The sequence below is a fragment of the Xyrauchen texanus genome, chromosome 47 (genome assembly GCF_025860055.1).
Source record: "Xyrauchen texanus isolate HMW12.3.18 chromosome 47, RBS_HiC_50CHRs, whole genome shotgun sequence".
NCBI lineage: Eukaryota > Metazoa > Chordata > Actinopteri > Cypriniformes > Catostomidae > Xyrauchen > Xyrauchen texanus.
Genome location: NC_068322.1, coordinates 1,326,618 through 1,346,774, shown reverse-complemented (window position 1 = coordinate 1,346,774; position 20,157 = coordinate 1,326,618). Strand labels below are relative to the sequence as shown.

At 41.4% G+C, this 20,157-nt stretch overlaps 2 protein-coding genes across 3 annotated transcripts in view; one reads left to right on the top strand and one right to left on the bottom strand.

Moving 5' to 3' along the window:
• The first annotated feature begins 409 nt into the window (after positions 1-409).
• LOC127638976 (RNA-splicing ligase RtcB homolog) lies at positions 410-9,713 on the top strand. Its single transcript, XM_052120765.1, has 12 exons — positions 410-555; positions 3,225-3,303; positions 5,226-5,293; positions 5,387-5,486; positions 5,565-5,721; positions 5,812-5,968; positions 6,878-7,037; positions 7,109-7,284; positions 7,492-7,680; positions 7,833-7,943; positions 8,020-8,139; positions 9,296-9,713. Exons 1-12 carry the CDS (start codon positions 463-465, stop codon positions 9,401-9,403), a joined length of 1,518 nt encoding a protein of 505 aa, XP_051976725.1. The 5' UTR covers positions 410-462; the 3' UTR covers positions 9,404-9,713.
• xpot (exportin, tRNA (nuclear export receptor for tRNAs)) overlaps positions 9,707-20,157 on the bottom strand; it is a 25,063-nt gene continuing 14,612 nt past the window's right edge. Inside the window, exons 18-26 of one of the 2 annotated variants that reach the window (XM_052120714.1) lie at positions 17,851-18,136; positions 16,125-16,314; positions 15,925-16,041; positions 15,680-15,775; positions 13,414-13,529; positions 13,289-13,336; positions 12,842-12,910; positions 11,339-11,395; positions 9,707-10,348 (exon numbers count right to left, since the gene is read on the bottom strand). In XM_052120714.1, the coding sequence (XP_051976674.1) occupies positions 10,322-10,348; positions 11,339-11,395; positions 12,842-12,910; positions 13,289-13,336; positions 13,414-13,529; positions 15,680-15,775; positions 15,925-16,041; positions 16,125-16,314; positions 17,851-18,136 (1,006 nt within the window). In that variant the 3' untranslated portion in view covers positions 9,707-10,321. The remainder of the gene's footprint in view (positions 10,349-11,338; positions 11,396-12,841; positions 12,911-13,288; positions 13,337-13,413; positions 13,530-15,679; positions 15,776-15,924; positions 16,042-16,124; positions 16,315-17,850; positions 18,137-20,157) is intronic. The other variant, XM_052120715.1, reaches the window with a different exon arrangement.

The following is a 20,157-nucleotide window of genomic DNA, read 5'->3' as shown; positions in this document are numbered from 1 at the left end:
TACAGCCGTGCCCGGAAGTATTGGCAGTGACATACATTTTGTGTGTACTTTGTATGCGTGTATTGAGAAATGTGTGTGTAAAAAAAAAACAACAGTGGCATTTAAAGGGTTAAAATCCTGAAAATGAATGCCTATTTGGTAGTTATGAGCAGGACTGATGTTGGTTAAAAAACTCATTGCAAGTGGAAAACAATATTAATATATAATACTTTTTGACATTTTTGTCCTCTAAGGACCTCTGAATAACTTTTTTAAATTGACACACAAGGGTTAAAATATATAAGTAGCCATTATTTTCACAAAGAACACGACAAAACAGAAATAAATATCGAGTCATTTTTATCAGCGTTGACCGTCTGTGACCAGCAGGCGGCGCTAAAGACACTCAATAAAACTCCGACAGCACATGAAGACACTAGAGGATGAAGAAGAGGAACGTGCGTTAAATCTTAAAACCTCAAAATGAGTCGCACTTATAACGATGAGCTGCAGTATCTGGATAAAATTGGGAAGAATTGCTGGCGGATAAAGAAAGGTTTCGTGCCGAATATGCAGGTAAATCGGTCACAAATGCGAACGTGTGATTGAGTGGCGTGAATATAAAATTTCATTCATAAGATTTTATATTAACATAAACTAGTAGAACGTTATATTGTAGTACCATATACTAGTACCATGTAAATGTATGTTATTTGAATATGGTTATCATTCAGTCCCATGCAGTTTTTTGTGTTTTGCAGTGAAAACTCACCTCATTATATACCGTTATTGTGTTAATTACATTACAAATGCAATTAAATGAAAATATTTTGGCGCACAATAACTTTCTATGCAGTTAGCAAAATAAATAAATTAACAAAACAAAAAAGTACACAAAAATACCAAACATTTATGTGAAACCTGTGGTTATTGGAAGACCCTTTAATTATTTTTGTAAAGTTGAAAATAGATGTACAATAAATCCGTGAACTAAAAACACAAATGAGGATTCAATAATTATATCTGTTGCAATTATTACATCGTATAATATTGAAGTCTTTTGTAATGCCATATACGAACAAATACAATTAGAGTTCATATATTTGAGCATTTATGTACAAATTTAAATTCCACAAATGTTTTGAAGATTTTGTTTTTTTTTGAAAATGGCAATTTTTTTCATATTTCGAAATATATGTTGCATATTCACTTCGGGCTGGGTATCGAGTTCGATGCATTTTAGGCACCAACCGAATTGCCTTTAAACAATCGAGTATCGAAAAATGTCTCCAAATTCCGATACCTGAGGGGTTAATCTCGTCAACGTCAGTGATTAGCATGTAGCATGCTAGATGTGCCCAAATCTAAAATTGCTGGTATCAGAAGATGGTTTGAGTTCCAGGACCGAGAAAGAATGTTATAAGTAACATCACTAACACTGTTCTACATTACAGAGAAATACTAAACAATAATGAGCCTTTAAAATATACATTTTACAAGCGCACATTTTTTTGGCACATCTAGCATGCTACATGCAGGAAGCGATCACCACTAGCTGATGCCTTTGACAATGTCGTGACGATCTATTTTATTATTATTGGACTATTATTATCAAATTAATATAACAAATAATTTTCCCGTAGACACAAAGACATGCGTTTGAAGAAACAATCTTTATTATATTATTAATTCCAGATGACGGAAATGCCGTATATGGGCATATGTGACAGGTGTGCAGTCTCGCGCGCATCTAAAGATCGCACACTTTGTTTCTGACTTACGATTTCAATTTTTACAAATTACCTCCGACATCATCTCTGGAGGTGCTTTGAGTTCAGTTCACTTTATTTCCACAGAACAGTTTATTGTGAACGCAACTCTGCAGCCTGGAAAATAATGCAAAATGTATAAAATAATACAAAAACATGTTCACCTCGAACCATGATTTATCATTATAATGATTATTTTTAAATTTAAAATTGTTTGTAATTTTCCCCTGGCCAAAGGTAGTTGTGTGTGTATATATATATGACCCCACACTTCCTGTAGCACTTGACCTTTCACCCCACAATTCCTGTAGCACTTGCCCTTTCACCCCACACTTCCTGTAGCACTTGCCATAGTGTGACTATCTTGTGACTTACAGTAGGGTTGCAGATTTCGTGCATTTTCCTTAACCGATAGTTGAACGCATTAATAATTAATAAGACACAAAATGCACGTCTTTTTCTAATTATTTAAACCACAATAGCAGCACATTATTCATGTGAAACAATACGAAGCACAAACTATTTAAATGAACAAAATATTAAAACGGTAATGCTCTCGCTTGAAAAATTCAACAAATTGCGGCGCCAAAAAAACAATGTCATTAATGTCTCGACTATACATTGTGATCAGCTGAATGCCACTTTGGTGAATTAAAGTACCAATTTCCTTCCGAAACGGCAAAATCTGTCCATTATTCCAGACGATTGGCTGCCCGTGTGTGTGCGCTGCCTGCTGCATTAAGCACTTCAAGTTCAAATGACATTTTATTACGTACCTAAAGGGGATTTTAAGTGAACATTTGGGATTCTTTGTATAAACGTGGGTTTTCGTGTCTCATTTGTAGCACTCCGTGTGGACATTAAACACTAGCTGTGATGTATGTGGGCTGTCTGCGGTCTCACAAAAGTTTAGCTGGTGAATGCACAACGTGAAGGAGACGAGATGGTTACACTGTTACCATTGAGATGATACAACAGCAGCTGTGTATTTAGATTTCACATTTACATTTATGCATTTGGCAGACGCTTTTATCTAAAGCGACTTACAGAGCACTTATTACAGGGACAATCTCCCCGGAGCAACCTGGAGTTAAGTGTCTTACTCAAGGGCCCAACAGTGGCATCTTGGTGGTGCTGGGGCTTGAACCCCCGACCTTCTGGTCAGTAACCCTGAGCCTCAACCACTGAGCCACCACTGCCCTATTTAGATATGTTGCAATTGCGTCAAGCTATTCAAACATGTATTTTACCGCAGTCAAACGTGAAGTTAATTGATGGGATTCCCTCAAATCTACGCCCTTGGTGCCATGGTAAAAAGTAGTATGATTTTACTGTGCTATGGTACTACAAAACTGTTTTCTTGTGATGTTTGGTTGTTAATCAATCTAAACTCTTCAGTGTTTCAATGGGATTAAATGATGACATGATTTTAATGTAATAGTTTTATAATTATACATTGATTGGTTTGATGGTCAGGTGGAGGGAGTCTTCTATGTGAATGATCCACTAGAGAAACTGATGTTTGAAGAGCTGATGAACGCGTGTCGCGGAGGAGGTGATGTCATATCTCTAACGCACACACACACACACACTCATTACACAGAATGTTCAAAGTTTACTTTATTGTCATTCAGCACTTAAACACACGTGCACTAGAGGAAAAAAAATATTGTTTCACCAAAAGATAAGAGGAGCAACACAAAGGATAAATGGGCAGACGTTAATAAAAAAACTAAGTTAAAAGGAGAAAAAGAAAGCCTGATACCGAGAACTGAAGTAATAAACGATTAAATCGGCCTATAGTTTAAAAATGCTCTTAGTAGCAGGTCTGGGTATCTCAGCGAGTTGACGCTGACTATCACACCTGGACTTGCTAGTTTGAATCCAGGGTGTGCTGAGTGACTCCAGCCAGGTCTCCATAGCAACCAAATTGGCCTGGTTGCTAGGGAGGGTAGAGTCACATGGGGTAACCTCCTCGTGGTCACTATAATGTGGTTCTCGCTCTCGGTGGGGCGCGTGGCGAGTCGTGCGTGGATGCCGCGGAGAATAGCGGGAAACCGTCTCCATGGTAAGGTGCTCAAGCCACGCTATAAGATGCGCCGATTGACGTTCTCGGATGTCAGACGTGCGGAGGCAACAGAGGCGTCCTCCGCCACCCGAATTGAGTCACTACGTCACCACGAGGACTTGGAGCACATTGGGAATTGGGCATACCAAATTAGGGAGAAAATCATGTACTCTAATGTGACGGTACAGACACTGAGGCTACAAGAGTCTGAATTAAGATCCCAGATGCATTTTATTAGTTAACCAAAATTGAAATAATAATAATATTTTTTATTATTATTACTTTTCACTATAAACAAGCCCGAAACACACCTGGGACTCTTATTTTGAAGTAACAGAAACTTGGCTCCATTGCAGTGCATATATATATATATATATATATATATATATATATATATATATATATATATATATATATATATATTACCAAATGGAATTAGGTTAAACGATGTATGTACGGACGATGGACGTTTCTAGACATCAATCAGCCACAACATTAAAACCACCCATGTTCAATTTTGTGCATTCTTCGTTGAAACGGTATTCGAAAATGGTACGGTTTATATTATTATACATTTTTGTCGTGCGTGCCTCTTAGATGATGCAGACCAATTTTCATGCAAATCGGACAAATAGTCTAGGACATTTAAAAATGGCGGACAGGAAGTTTGCTTGATCATGACATGATCAACCGATGACATGATAGTGGTATCATTGTTCTCGCCATGAACCACAGAATCTATCAAGACCAGTCTCATGACCATAGGCAAAAGGATCAATAGCTATTAGCGGTTTTAGAATTATTAAATGGCATTATAATATTTGACCACAAGGTGGCGCTGCCACAAAACGTTTTGAGCCCCTTCAGAGCACAGTGCCAAAGAGACCTATCGAGTTTCGTAACGATACGCCATGTCATTCATAAAATACTGCATTCATGAATAAATCTAAAATGGCCGACATAGGTAGTTTTCATATCGTTGGACTCGCTATAACCCACGAAATCTAATGAGACCAATTTGATGATTTTATGACAATCTGTTCAGAAGTTATAAGCAAAAATGTGCTGCTTTCGTATCTCGTGACCACTAGGTGGCACTGTTCCAAAACGGAGCAGGCAACCTCCGAGTCCTGGTCCTCATTGCAAATAATACGTTTGTTATGAATACGCAAATGCATTATGGAGATATACCCTCATGTCCATTTTGCCAAGCTATTCATCGAATTATTTGAAGCGCCATTCGAAAATGGTATGGTTTATCAAAATTCGTTAGAAAGTTCATAGACTCGAACAAAACAAACCTTTGTGTAATTGGACTTGACTCAAAATCAAATAGTTAACATGTATAAAGACGTGTAAATGAGCATTGCAGAACCCGTCTGATTACTCATGTCAATTTGTGTTCGCAGGATTTGGCGGCTTCCTGCCAGCTATGAAGCAAATCGGGAATGTCGCCGCCCTGCCGGGAATTGTACATGTGGGTTAATGTGGCAGATTTTCCCTCAAACGTGTCAGTATTTTATCGTCAGTGAAAATGCATTATGGGATCATGACTACACGTGTTCCACAGAAGTCTATCGGCTTACCGGACGTCCACTCTGGATACGGTTTCGCCATTGGAAACATGGCTGCGTTTGACATGGACGACCCTGCGGCTGTCGTCTCTCCCGGTACGTGACTGAGCCGTGTTCTGATTCACATGTGGACCCCGTAAGCGTGACCCCTTATGGTACATGTCATCTATGCAGGTGGAGTCGGGTTTGATATTAACTGCGGTGTGCGTCTGCTGCGGACGAACCTGGACGAGGGCGACGTGCAGCCGGTGAAGGAGCAGCTGGCGCAGTCCATGTTTGACCACATTCCTGTTGGAGTCGGATCGAAGGGCGTCATTCCCATGGGTGCTAAGTAAACATGACAGATGCAACTAGCAAATCTCAAAATTGATTTGCATCCGCAGTAAAAATGAGTTTAAACACGTGTTTGGTGTATGCGCAGAGATCTGGAGGAAGCGCTAGAGATGGGTGTTGATTGGTCGCTCAGGGAAGGTTACGCCTGGGCTGAAGATAAAGAACATTGTGAGGAATACGGCAGAATGCTCCAGGCCGACCCAAACAAAGTCTCGTCCAAAGCCAAGAAGAGAGGCCTGCCACAGGTACCTGTCGATACCCATGTTTTGCCACCCGTCTCCATGGTTTCATAATTTCCTGATATTGCCGATCGTTTGTCAGATATTGCCCTATTGCTCACCCCTATTGATCATGACTGGCCAAATTTTAAAGGGAGCATCAATGAAAGTGAACAAAGGTTATTTTGCACCTCCTGACCAATAAAACTCACATTTTGCTTATTATGATTAAATTGGGCATGATGTACTTTTTCGGATTATTTATTTTGGTATGTGTGTCTTTAAATGGCGCAGAAAAATGATTAGTTTGAAAACTTAACACTGCAATTCATTTACTCATTATAAAGCATGAAAATGCATTGGTGAAAATATCGATGGTTTTAATTTGGTCAATAATTGGCCGATAATATGGTGCATCCCTACAGAAAATGGTTTAATTTATTTTGGCTTTACTAATAATATAAAAGCTAATTATTGAAATTGTCTTTATAATATAAATGTTTTTTCTGGTCTCTCTCTCTCGCCCGCCCGCCCTTCTGGGGTCTCTCTCTCGCCCGACCTTCTGGTCTCTCTCTCGCTTGCCTGCCCAGTCTCTCTCTCTCTCTCGCCCGCCCGGTCTCTCTCTCGCCCGCCCGGTCTCTCTCTCTCTATATAGCAAGCAACCAACCTTTACCTATTTTAGGAGGGGGGGTGTCTCTCACCCGGTAGGTTTTTGGCAACCTATCACAATGCAAGAACTATAAACCGAAGCAAAGTCTTTGTCGTCTTGATGTTTAGACACAACTGAACGTTTGAAAGATAAAGGAACCAGTAGAGAGAGACTTCCGTGTATGGTTGGACTATATGCCGCACACACACATATATATATATATATATTAGCATAAGATGTTTTTATGCTTGTATAAAATGGTAAAAAAATGTCTCATTATTATATAGTTGGGTACACTGGGTGCAGGAAACCACTACGCCGAGATTCAGGTTGTGGATGAGATTTATAACGACTATGCGGCGAAGAAGATGGGCATCGATCACAAGGGTCAGATCTGTGTCATGATCCACAGCGGCAGTCGGGGCCTCGGCCACCAGGTGGCGACAGGTGAGTGAACTGACCTGAATCTGTCCGTTTTATCAGGGGTCGACCTCAAGTGCTCGGCATTCTGAGTTTAGATGCGTTGGTTGCCATGGAGAAGGCGATGAAGCGAGACAAAATCACGGTAAACGACCGGCAGTTGGCTTGTGCGCGCATCAAGTCTCCCGAGGGCCAGGACTATCTGAAGGGAATGGCCGCCGCTGGGAACTACGCCTGGGTCAACCGATCCTCCATGACCTTTCTCACTCGACAGGTGAGCTGAAACACACCTGTAGGCTGTGTTTGAAACGGCATATTAACAAGTAAATATACAGGTACAATAAGGTCGTTAATGCATTTGGAACTAAGCCAATTTGGGACGCCCAATTCCCACGACTTGGTAGATCCTCGTGGTGGCGCGATTACTCCCCTCAATCCGGGTTAATCGGATAAGATTAAGCACTTTCACTTTTCACTGCAGGCATTCTCTAAAGTGTTCAACACGACGCCTGATGATCTGGACATGCACGTCATCTACGATGTCTCTCACAACATCGCCAAAGTGGAGGAGCACATGGTGGATGGCAAACAGAAAACTCTACTGGTGCACAGGAAGGGCTCGACGCGAGCGTTCCCTCCTCACCATCCGCTGATCGCTGTAGACTATCAGGTAACACACACACACGCTTGTGTTTGAGGGGAGCTGACCTCCTTCCCCGTACATTCAATCAGCTCACTGTGAATTACTCATAACGACATAACAGAAAAGACACACATGCGGTTTCATGTTGACTTGAATAATGTGAGGATTTCTCACTGTAGCTGACCGGCCAACCAGTGCTGATCGGAGGCACCATGGGCACCTGCAGCTATGTGCTGACTGGCACAGAACAGGGCATGACCGAGACGTTCGGCACCACGTGTCACGGAGCGGTGAGTGATGTCGCTAAATCAGCCGCTGTGCTTTAATCTCACCGTTTGTGCTCACCTGTGTTTGTGAACACTGCAGGGTCGCGCGCTGTCCAGAGCCAAATCCAGACGTAACCTGGACTTCCAGGACGTTCTAGATAAACTGGCAGACATGGGCATCGCCATCAGAGTGGCATCACCGAAGTTGGTAATGGAGGAGGTGAGACTGGTTCATTCTGTCCCAAAATCAGTATCTACAACAGTTTGTCAAATCTAGAAATCGACCAATATTATTTTAAGTGTCCAATTACCTTATGTAAGGTTTTTTATTTGGGGGCGGGGGGGGCACAAAAGTTGTCCTGCTATCCGAACGATTGTTAAAGGGACAGTTCACACACAAATGAAAATTCTGTCGTCATTTACTCACGTCATGCCATCCCAGATGGGAATTCCTGCCTTCAGCAGAACACACAGGATTTTTTTTCAAGTGGATGGTGATGAACTTTGAAGCTCCAAAAAGCACATAAATGCAGCATATAAGTAATTCTTATGACTCCAGTGGTTTAATCCATGTCTTCAGAAGTGATATGATAGGTGTGGGTGAGAAACAGATCAATATTTAAGTCCTTTTTAAAACTGTAATCTCCACTTCTTATTGTTTTGGTGATTTTGCATTCTTTGTGCATACTGCCACCTGGGCAGGGAGGAGAATTTCTCAGAAAAAGGGCATAAATATTGATCTGTTTCTCACCCACACTTATCATATCGCTTCCGAAGACATGGATTAAACCACTGGAGTTGTAAGAATTACTTCTATGCTGCATTTATGTGCTTTTTGGCGCTTCAAAGTTCTAGTCACCATTCACTTTCATTGTATGGACCTACAGAGCTGATATATTCTTCTAAAAATGTTTGTTTGTCTTGGATGGCATGAGAATTCTCACTTTAGGTTCAACTATCCCTTTAACCTTAATCCTAACACTCCCAATATATATGAGATATAGTTTGTGTGGAGCGCTCACATATTGCGTTAGCAGCCTGCGCATGCTATGTATGTGTGCCAACAAAGCAGTGCCATTCACTTAACGTGGCACGCATGCATGCATACATTTACTTATTAAACAGCCTTTTACGATTCACAAATCTAGCGCATGTTTTCAAGTGGCTTTGAATAAAATGCACAAGTAATATGGACTACATAAATGGTTCTTTTGGAGCTTGACAGTAATGGTGACTCGATACCGGATCCGTCTAAAAATGTCAATATTAGAGCGGTGCATGCCTAAACAAAATAGCTTAAATCTGGCTTAAGAAAAGTTGGAATATCTGTAAACAGTTGAAATACTTTCTTAGCACATTATTTTCATGTTCAACAGGCACCTGAATCCTACAAGAACGTCACAGATGTGGTGAACACGTGCCATAATGCCGGCATCAGCAAAAAGGCCATCAAGCTCCGCCCCATCGCTGTCATTAAAGGTTAAACTCCGTCAGAAACCGCACGCAAGTCTCCAGATGAGTCCTTGCCATAAACTTCCTGTCGTAGTCTTCAATAATAGCACTGAAGAAGAAAACAAAGTGGGATTTAGTTAAAAGTTCTCAAACTTTCTGCACTTCTGAAGGTGGAGTGACTGAAAATGATGTTTTCGATTGGCGAGTTTATGCACTACTTTATGTCTAATAAAACTAATTGCATCCGCAGTTTTGCTTGTTGTTCAGTGGCCGAGTTTCCAACAAACTTTCACCAGGAAATCAAAGTGAGATTAGTAAATACTTTATTGGTCATGACAAAAGGAAGTGAGTTGGGGGCACACACGTCTCAGCATATCAAAAATAAACCAAGTTCTGACAAAGACGTTTCAGTCTACGTCATGTCTGTCTGTGTTATTTGGCATAACTGCCATGGGTGTTGAGGAGCGTTTCGGATGCGTTACAGGTCACAGGAAGTCTAAGCAAAGGTTTGTTTATCACGATGGACCAAGAATGTCATTTTCTGTTTATGGAATTTGTTTTGGGATCACATCTTTTTTTTTTATTCCCATGATTCTTGATTTCATTATTCATTCTAATATCATCTCATTTCCAAACTTTGGAAGTCTGTCCACAACTGAAGCCCCGCCCACCCTCGCAAACCCCACCCACAGTACGCCATGGCCTCTCCGTCTTGACCAATCGCAGACAATCTCACCAGTCCAGACGGCTAAGTCCTCATCGAGAGCACGACTCCGGGCCAAGGTCAGTGTGGGGGCGTGCTCACCGTCACGTGCCAGCAACCAATCTCCACGTGACTCCTGTTTGGGGTCCGTGTCCCGCAGACCGGATGGGTGTTGTTACGTTTCTCTTTAAGTGCAAAAGTAGCTCCTATGCTAAAGCTCTGTCGTTATGGTGGCTTTGAAATGCTCTTAAAGTTTGGCCTGCTGGAAGAAAGCCTGCAGACATACAAAAACAGTGTGTTAATACCACAACATACATTCAAGACGGAACTATCTGTACTCGATTTATTAGCACATGTGTCATCAAAATTGTAACATTAGAAGGTCATGTGAGCAGGGAAAAACAGTGACATCATAACCTTTACATACAGTAGCAAATCAATAAACTTCTGATGGATAATATCAAGTACCGCCCAACATTATTCCCAGCTTAACCCTCCTTTTGTGTTGGGGTCAATTTGACCCACATTAGATTTTTAAACTTATTTCAGTTTGAAATGTTGGAGATCCAAATCCCCATTTTCCATGGATGAAGAGGTTTCAGAGACCGAAGGGAAATGAAGCAGACGTCTCCTTTGATTTCGAGCAGGGCGTCTCAAACTTGTTTTGAATCAAGGACCCCTTTCATAAACCCAACTTCTTTGCCAACCCTGGTTCCCACGTACCATCACAACTAATATGATCTCCGATAATTATTTCCAATTAGTTTTAATACATATGGGGGTTCTGTGTAGCTCAGCGAGTATTGACGCTGACTATCACACCTGGAGTCGTGAGTTCGAATCCCAGGGTGTGCTGAGTGACTCATGCCAGGTCTCCTTGGCAACCAAATTGGCCCGGTTGCTAGGGAGGGTAGAGTCACATGGGGTAACCTCATCGTGGTCGCTATAATGTGGTTCTCGCGCTCAATGGGGCACGTGGCGAGTTGTGCATGGATGCCGTGGAGAATAGCGTGAAGCCTCCACACGCGCTACGTCTCCACGGTAACACGCTCATAAGATGCGTGGATTGACGGTCTCTGAAGCGGAGGCAACTGAGACTTGTCCTCCGCCACCACGAGGACCTACTAAGTATTGGGCATCCCAAATTGGCAGAAAAGGGACAATGTTTCATATTCAGTTTCACTTTCATACGCAGAACATTGCTGGTTTTTTGCAAACGTATTTAAAATGGAGAACAAATTAGAAGGAAAAACGGCCGAGATACCTTCATGTAGTTCTTCAGTACTTTAACCTCTGGCTGCTGGAGAACTTGACAGAGTTCCTGAGGAGTAAACATGACATTGATCAGACCGAACGGCACGTTTCCATCATAATCATTTCCACTATGAAAAGACCTTAAAAAGGAATATTCCACGTTTAATACAAGTTAATCTCTATCGGCATAATGTGAAACCCAGGTGTGTTAAACCACTTTGGCGCAAGGAAAACGGCGTTCTCGTCTAAATGATAAAAAAACTAAAATATATAGACACAAGACAAACAATGTGTGTTAACATCACTTACTAACCGCATCCGTGTAAAGTTATAAACAATTTACACACAAATACACATTAATCCTGGTAATTTAGTAGTCCGCTGCAAAATGATTTAAACAGCTCAAATAATGCACAAGTTTTAACAAATACCGTAAGTGCTTTTATTAAATTATAAGCATCACATTTCTGACTTTAAACCCTCCAAAAATTGACCCCAATGACTTCCATTGTAAGTGTCTCACTGGAACACACATTCGTGCTAATCAACATAATGCAACAAATGCTGTCGATTGAGATTAGCCCGGAATATTCCTTTTAAAGCTAATGTAATTACTCAAAGTATTAGGGATGGGATGACAAAGTTTGGCATACATGTTTGGGCAAAATGCACTTTTTAATAATTTAGTTTATCACATTTTAACTTTTTAAATACAAAAATTCTACCATCAATTAATATATAATAATGATATGTGCGGTCAATGTTTGAAATAATGTGAACAATTTACAAGTAATAACACTGAGATTGCATTCATCTGTATAACAAGCACTATAATGGTACTGTCACTTTAAGAGTTCAACGAGCAACTCACACAGCTGTTGCGGTTCATTTGATAATTAGTCTCGTCGTTTACTGTAAAGAACAGAAAACACATTTTCGATGAAAGTGGAGATCGGGATCTCATCTTTGATGGACGCATATTACACGGAAGAAATGGTCCGTTTTAATCTCAAGCACTTTATCAAAACAAGGCAATTTGGGGCCTGGGTAGTGACTCCAGCCAGGTCTCCTTAGCAACCAAATTGGCCCAGTTGCAAAGGGAGGGTAGAGTCACATGGGGTAACCTCCTCATGGTCGCTATAATGTTGCTCTCGGTGTGGCAAGTTGTGCATGGATGCTAAAGAGAATAGCATGAAGCCTCCACACGTGCTACGTCTCCATGGTAACGCACTCGAGTCACGTGATAAGATGCGCGGATTGACTGTCTCAGACGTGGAAGCAACTGAGATTCATCCTATGCCACACTGGGGTAAAATCAAGCGATTTAAAGAGATGACGTTTGACGGGTCATTTCATTTATGATCACAAGGACGGAAAACAAAGTTTCAAATTTAGAAATTTCGAGTTTTGGTTCGCGATATATCGCAATTCAATACATCGTCCCATCCCAACAAAGCAGCCACAGCTAATGTATTGTAATTAATCCTGATTAAAGCAGGTGTGATTGCGGTACCTGTGTAATCTCAGGTGACACCTGTAGCGAGGGCAGATACTCCTGAAGAAACTGAATACACTCCGGCCCCTGAGCAAAGCCAACAAACATAGTCAGTGTTACCAAACATCACCTTTAAAGACTGGGAATTATTATCAACATGTTCCTTTCAGCTCTTGAGCCAACAGCTTCAACTTTAAAATCTGATTGCCATTACAACACAACAGTAAAAGGGTAAACTTCCTACAGTTGCGCTAAATGAACAACAATTAGCGATGAGGCCGTGTGTTACAGTGATTTTACTCTTGTTAAGGTTTTTTTTTTGGCCCAAATTGCACTTAGACAGGAATCTGACTTGATGTTTTGCACCAAGAACACAATTTGAGTAAAATCACTGTAATACCAGCTTATTTTTTATTGTCATCTCTGCTGCGGTTTTGGCTCCAAATAAGTTGATACGAGACTCACTCTTTTGAGATGAATCGTATGCAGTGTGATTGTGCACTCCGATAGCGTCTGCAACAGAAGAGTGGACCGTTACAGATCACGTCTACATTATTTAATAAAGCGGTTGAGAACACACAGTGACTTACCAAGACAGTCTGAGCATCTGAGAGGTCAAAGGTCAGTTTTAGAGGGGCCATGAAGCATGCTGGGATGATGTGTTTATAGATGAAATCAGGAAATCCCACCAGACCGTCTTTGCCACCTGACAAAGACAGAACAGAAGTTATCTGTCCAGATGTTGACATGCTGTTTCCTTAATAATGGATGCATGTACAAAAGCATAAACGCAATGACAGATCTTCATTATAGGATTAGGGCGGTCAGGATTATGAAATTTGGTAGACGATTCATTGGCAAAACGGATAATTGCGATTTATGACGATTAATGGTCATATTTCTTTAGGTGCATCTGTGCTTCATACTCAAGAAGTCATTTTTACAACTTCAAATATACAAATCAAATAATATAAATGGAAATTATATTTTCTTAAGGCTTTAAAAACTTCTAATTGACATATAAAAATATTTCTAAATACTTAAAATAGTTTTTGGAACAACTACATTTTAGGGCTGCAACTAACTTATTTTGATAAACTATTAATCTAACGAGCATTCGGCAGTTATTGCACCGATTAATCGTTAGCTCTTAGCCGACCATTCGGCAGTTATTGCACCGATTAATCGTTAGCTCTTAGCCGAGCATTCGGCAGTTATTGCACCGATTAATCGTTAGCTCTTAGCCGAGCATTCGGCAGTTATTGCACCGATTAATCGTTAGCTCTTAGCCGAGCATTCGGCAGTTATTGCACCGATTAATCGTTAGCTCTTAGCCGAGCATTCGGCAGTTATTGCACTGATTAATCGTTAGCTCTTAGCCGACCATTCGGCAGTTATTGCACCGATTAATCGTTAGCTCTTAGCCGACCATTCGGCAGTTATTGCACCGATTAATCGTTAGCTCTTAGCCGACCATTCGGCAGTTATTGCACCGATTAATCGTTAGCTCTTAGCCGACCATTCGGCAGTTATTGCACCGATTAATCGTTAGCTCTTAGCCGACCATTCGGCAGTTATTGCACCGATTAATCGTTAGCTCTTAGCCGACCAGTCGGCAGTTATTGCACCGATTAATCGTTAGCTCTTAGCCGACCATTCGGCAGTTATTGCACCGATTAATCGTTAGCTCTTACCCGACTATTCGGCAGTTATTGCACTGATTAATCGTTAGCTCTTAGAAATTCACTGCAAAAAAAACCTTAAAGTTTTATTGTCTCGTTTTCCATTTTAAAATTGTCTAAAAATCCTTAAAACAAGACACTTTTTTTACTTGAAGCAACACATAAGACTTGCTTTAAATGAACAATAAGTGTATTTTTTACTCTGTTATAATTCTCTAAAAGCAAGTCTAAATATCTGATATGCTGCTTCTCAGGTAAAAGCATTTTGATTTAAAGGATTTTTAATATTATATTCAACATTCTCCAATAACAATGTTTTCTTCCGCAATAAAGCTTCTAATGTAAATGTACATAATTTTAAATGAGTTTTAGATATTTATATTGGAAAACAAGCCAAAACAAAAACAACCCATAAACGTATATTGTTGACGTACATAATGGGGAGAAGACTTCCTCTCTCACTTTCTGTTCACTTCAGTCCATCTTTAACTCCCAAAAACTCTCTCTTAATAATAAAGCTGCGTATTGCCAATTTTCTTCACGATAACAAATGCACAGTGACACATTATTATATTCAATAAGTCTCGAGCAATCACGTTATAGTCTAGCTGCATTAAGCATGTGCGCTCAAGGGACGAGCTTCCCCACGAACAGCCGGTGCCGCTTCAATCTCCCCCTTAGATCGGGACAATCACACAACTCCTAGAAGAGGCGCCGACCGCACAGAGAAATGCCAGAGTCGGAGTTTGTAATTATTTACATGACCTGCTTCCGTATTATTTGAACTTAAATGCTGTTTTAATGTGTTACAGCTTTATTAAAGTTGTAACGTCGGGGTGTTTTCTTTAAAGAGCTCCTGCTCCACTTACTGCACAACGAGAGTGCTTCTGAATTTACGTATTTCTGTATAATTCCCTTGAACTTTCTGCATCACCTGAAGCTGTTTGGAAAGTTTAGAGTCCATCTGTTTTCTTCCTCTCATCATTACAGTTTAATGTGATCTCATGTTACGTTAAATGACATCAAACGACTATTAAAATTTTTTCCTTGTCGATAACGTCGATTAATCGTTTCAGCCCTACTACATTATTATATTAACATTTTGTTACTAGTAAAATATTTCTGTCCTAATTTCTTTCCTAGAGTGGTGGTGTAGTGGGCTAAAGCACGTAACTGGTAATCAGAAGGTTGCTGGTTTGATCCCCACAGTCACCACCATTGTGTCCTTGAGTAAGGCACTTAACTCCAGGTTGCTCCGGGAGGATTGTGCCTGTAATAAGTGCACTGTAAGTCACTTTGGATAAAAGCGTCTGCCAAATGCATAAATGTAAAACGTCTATGCAGGATTACGATTGGTCTAATTCTGTCTGTGTGACGAGCTTTCTCCGTGTTTGCTGATGTTTGGGAGTGTTTTTGTACCCCAGAGCTCCACTAGTCTGGAGAGGATGATGAAGCAGGTTTTCTGGGCGATGGGGTCCGGGAAATCCACTGCCCCCTGGATGATGGTGAACAGCACACGCTCTATGTTTTCAGCTCCTGCCGAACAACATCATCAATATGTGAGGTCGTGTTTTCAGGCACCCAGCTGGTGTTTTTGTGCAGGAAGTGGCAGCTCTCACCCTGACTGGCCATGACGTCGTTCATGCCGCTGCTGGCGATGGTCTGAATGAAACTGAAGTAGCTTCTTCTCAACATCTGCTTCTCCAACGCTGCCGTCTGATCGTTCTCCTCCGCTGGACGAGACAGCACTTCAAATATGGCCATCACCAGCGGCATGAAGACTTCCTGCAGGAACGGAGACACCTGGTTCTAGAGGGGGAGAGGAGTAGAAGTACCATGGGACAATTTTTTTTATAAGTTTGAGCAGAACACAAGAAAGCTCAAAGACTAGCACTTTTATCAAGTGTGTTTTTTTTTATCGCGCTCTTAACAATAGTTTGCAGACGGTTCCTATTCTTAAGACTTGTTCAAAAATTACTGGTGTGCTCTTGTGGAGTTTAACTAATTTTTACGCTTGTGCATCAATAAAAAAGTTACTCTGAGGTCCTTCGAGGACAAAAATGTCCACGTCAAAAAAACTGGCATAATATTACATGTTAATATTTTTTTCCACTTAACATCAGTCCTGATCATAACTATCAAATATTCATGCATTTTCAGGATTTTAACCCTTTAAATGCCAGTTTGTTTATATAATGTCACTGCTGTTTTTTCACACACACACACACACACACACACACACACACACACACACTTGTATCTGCATCATGTATTCAGTTGTCCTGCAGGTCTCTATAATACAGTGAATAGGGGAAAAGTTTGTATTTGCTCCATAGACTAAACATGAGTGAAATGGCGCCATCTGGTGGAAAATATTAAACATTTAAAGGTTGAATTCAGGACTCCAGAATGAAAGTATAATATCATAGAATTCATGATTTTATACTTTAATGGCACTGGGATCAAATATTGCACTTTTAATGGGGACATTTTTGTCTTGAAAGTCCCGAGTGTATTATAGGAACAGAGTTTGAAATATCACAATTCCCCAAAAAACACACCTTTGGCAAACTGTATGGCGTTGGCATTAACACAGCCAAAATGATCGTTAAAAACATGTCCCAAAGCCCCTTTACTGTCCGGGGGCGGGGAGGTTCTAGGGTTGCGTGACCAGTTTGGCGATTCCTCTGCTCGAAAACCCCTCAACATTGAAAACGAGCCCTCAGGCAGATGGTTACAAAGTGTCAGGTGTTATAAATGTACTTTTTTTTGCCTGGGGCTATCCACCAATGCACTGGAGAGAAACAACTCTCACGCATCAAACAGCACTTGGCACTCTGTCAACACACCTGATTGATTATCATGATCTTCTTTGAAGTGTTTATAAAGTGCTCTTGTGCACTGGACATCTTGGGTCGTGCTTTTCACGCTTCAATTTGTCTCTGTCATTCTTCAAACGAGTTTCATCGTGTGCTCGCCGCATAAATCCAACAAAAAACTGCATTTTTTTTCTTCTCTATAAATACTACAAATCCTGCACAGCAGCATCTGTCCATCTCTAAGAGCCTACAACAAAAACTCTACTAACCAGACTTTTAAAAATGTCCGGTGTCGGCTATCTGATGGCTGATGACACTTTTCTTGACCAACGAGAAGCCTTTGCTGTTCTGAGTCCACCCAAATAGTTCCACTTTGCAAGGGAAATAGCTCCTCAGGAGCAGGCACTAAAATAGTTCCTGGTTTGGTTCGCATGTGGAACTAGTTCCTGCAACGTGTAACGGGACAGGCACAAACGCATCAATTTTACTCTACTGTAAAGGAAATTGTCAAATGAGGATTCTGTACCTTAAACTTGGCTGTGATCTGACTGATGAGGGGGATGAACTCCTGCATATCTTTGGGTTCACAGTCTTTCAGCATGTGCTGTGACGCCGCAGGGATGAAGGGCAGCACCTCTTCCTCCAGACAGATGATCATACGGTGCAGGAAGGAACGCACGGCACTGCGCAGCGACCCTCGCTGAACGGGACAGCCGAGTGCAGGCAGAAACGTTTGCAAACAGTCCAGATACACCTCGGAGCAGCCGCACTGCCTCACCGTCTGCTTATTACTGAACGCCTTACTGGTGCGACTGACATGGAGAAAACACAACCAGATAACTGCAAAGTCAATGCAGTTACGTTTATATATATATATATATCTATACATACACTCACCTAAAGGATTATTAGGAACACCTGTTCAATTTCTCATTAATGCAATTATCTAATCAACCAATCACATGGCAGTCGCTTCAATGCATTTAGGGGTGTGGTCCTGGTCAAGACAATCTCCTGAACTCCAAACTGAATGTCAGAATGGGAAAGAAAGGTGATTTAAGCAATTTTGAGCGTGGCATGGTTGTTGGTGCCAGACGGGCCGGTCTGAGTATTTCACAATCTGCTCAGTTACTGGGATTTTCACGCACAACCATTTCTAGGGTTTACAAAGAATGGTGTGAAAAGGAAAAACATCCAGTATGCGGCAGTCCTGTGGGCTGAAAATGCCTGTGATGCTAGAGGTCAGAGGAGAATGGCCTTATCAAGCTGATAGAGCAACTTGAAATAACCACTCGCTACAACCGAGGTATGCAGCAAAGCATTTGTGAAGCCACAACACGCACAACCTTGAGGCGGATGGGCTACAACAGCAGAAGACCCCACCGGGTACCACTCATCTCCACTACAAATAGGAAAAAGAGGCTACAATTTGCAAGAGCTCACCAAAATTGGACAGTTGAAGACTGGAAAAATGTTGCCTGGTCTGATGAGTCTCGATTTCTGTTGAGACATTCAGATGGTAGAGTCAGAATTTGGCGTAAACAGAATGAGAACATGGATCCATCATGCCTTGTTACCACTGTGCAGGCTGGTGGTGGTGGTGTAATGGTGTGGGGGATGTTTTCTTGGCACACTTTAGGCCCCTTAGTGCCAATCGGGCATGGTTTAAATGCCACGGCCTACCTGAGCATTGTTTCTGACCATGTCCATCCCTTTATGGCCACCATGTACCCATCCTCTGATGGCTACTTCCAGCAGGATAATGCACCATGTCACAAAGCTCGAATCATTTCAAATTGGTTTCTTGAACATGACAATGAGTTCACTGTACTAAAATGGCCCCCACAGTCACCAGATCTCAACCCAATAGAGCATCTTTGGGATGTGGTGGAACGGGAGCTTCGTGCCCTGGATGTGCATCCCACAAATCTCCATCAACTGCAAGATGCTATCCTATCAATATGGGCCAACATTTCTAAAGAATGCTTTCAGCACCTTGTTGAATCAATGCCACGTAGTATTAAGGCAGTTCTGAAGGCGAAAGGGGGTCAAACACAGTATTAGTATGTGTTCCTAATAATCCTTTAGGTGAGTGTATATAAAAACACTAGGGCTATTTATCCCTTACAAATCCTTTATTTAGTGTGTATTATCACATTGAGAAAAAATGTGTCTTTCAGAGGCTTTATATGGAGTTAGGATGAAAATAAGGTGCATTTCAAACTGTTCTGAGACCAGTGCAGACAGACAGCACACTGGAGGTTAAGTCAGGCACTAAATAGGGAGCAAGGGCGCATCCTATAGCTCTCCTATAACTGTTCTGAGACCAGTGCAGACAGACAGCACACTGGAGGTTAAGTCATGCACTAAATAGGGAGCAAGGGTGCATCCTATAGCTCTCCTATAACTGTTCTGAGACCAGTGCAGACAGACAGCACACTGGAGGTTAAGTCATGCACTAAATAGGGAGCAAGGGAGCATCCTATAGCTCTCCTATAACTGTTCTGAGACCAGTGCAGACAGACAGCACACTGGAGGTTAAGTCATGCACTAAATAGGGAGCAAGGAGCATCCTATAGCTCTCTATAACTGTTCTGAGACCAGTGCAGACAGACAGCACACTGGAGGTTAAGTCATGCACTAAATAGGGAGCAAGGAGCATCCTATAGCTCTCCTATAACTGTTCTGAGACCAGTGCAGACAGACAGCACACTGGAGGTTAAGTCATGCACTAAATAGGAGCAAGGAGCATCCTATAGCTCTCCTATAACTGTTTTGAGACCAGTGCAGACAGACAGCACACTGGAGGTTAAGTCATGCACTAAATAGGGAG

Bases quoted from the DNA above. Each gene is read 5' to 3' on its own strand.
- LOC127638976 (XM_052120765.1), top strand. From the start codon at position 463: ATGAGTCGCACTTATAACGATGAGCTGCAGTATCTGGATAAAATTGGG. The intron at 7,681-7,832 runs GTAACACACACA...TTCTCACTGTAG, and splicing joins TGATCGCTGTAGACTATCAG to CTGACCGGCCAACCAGTGCT. The intron at 8,140-9,295 runs GTGAGACTGGTT...CATGTTCAACAG, and splicing joins CGAAGTTGGTAATGGAGGAG to GCACCTGAATCCTACAAGAA.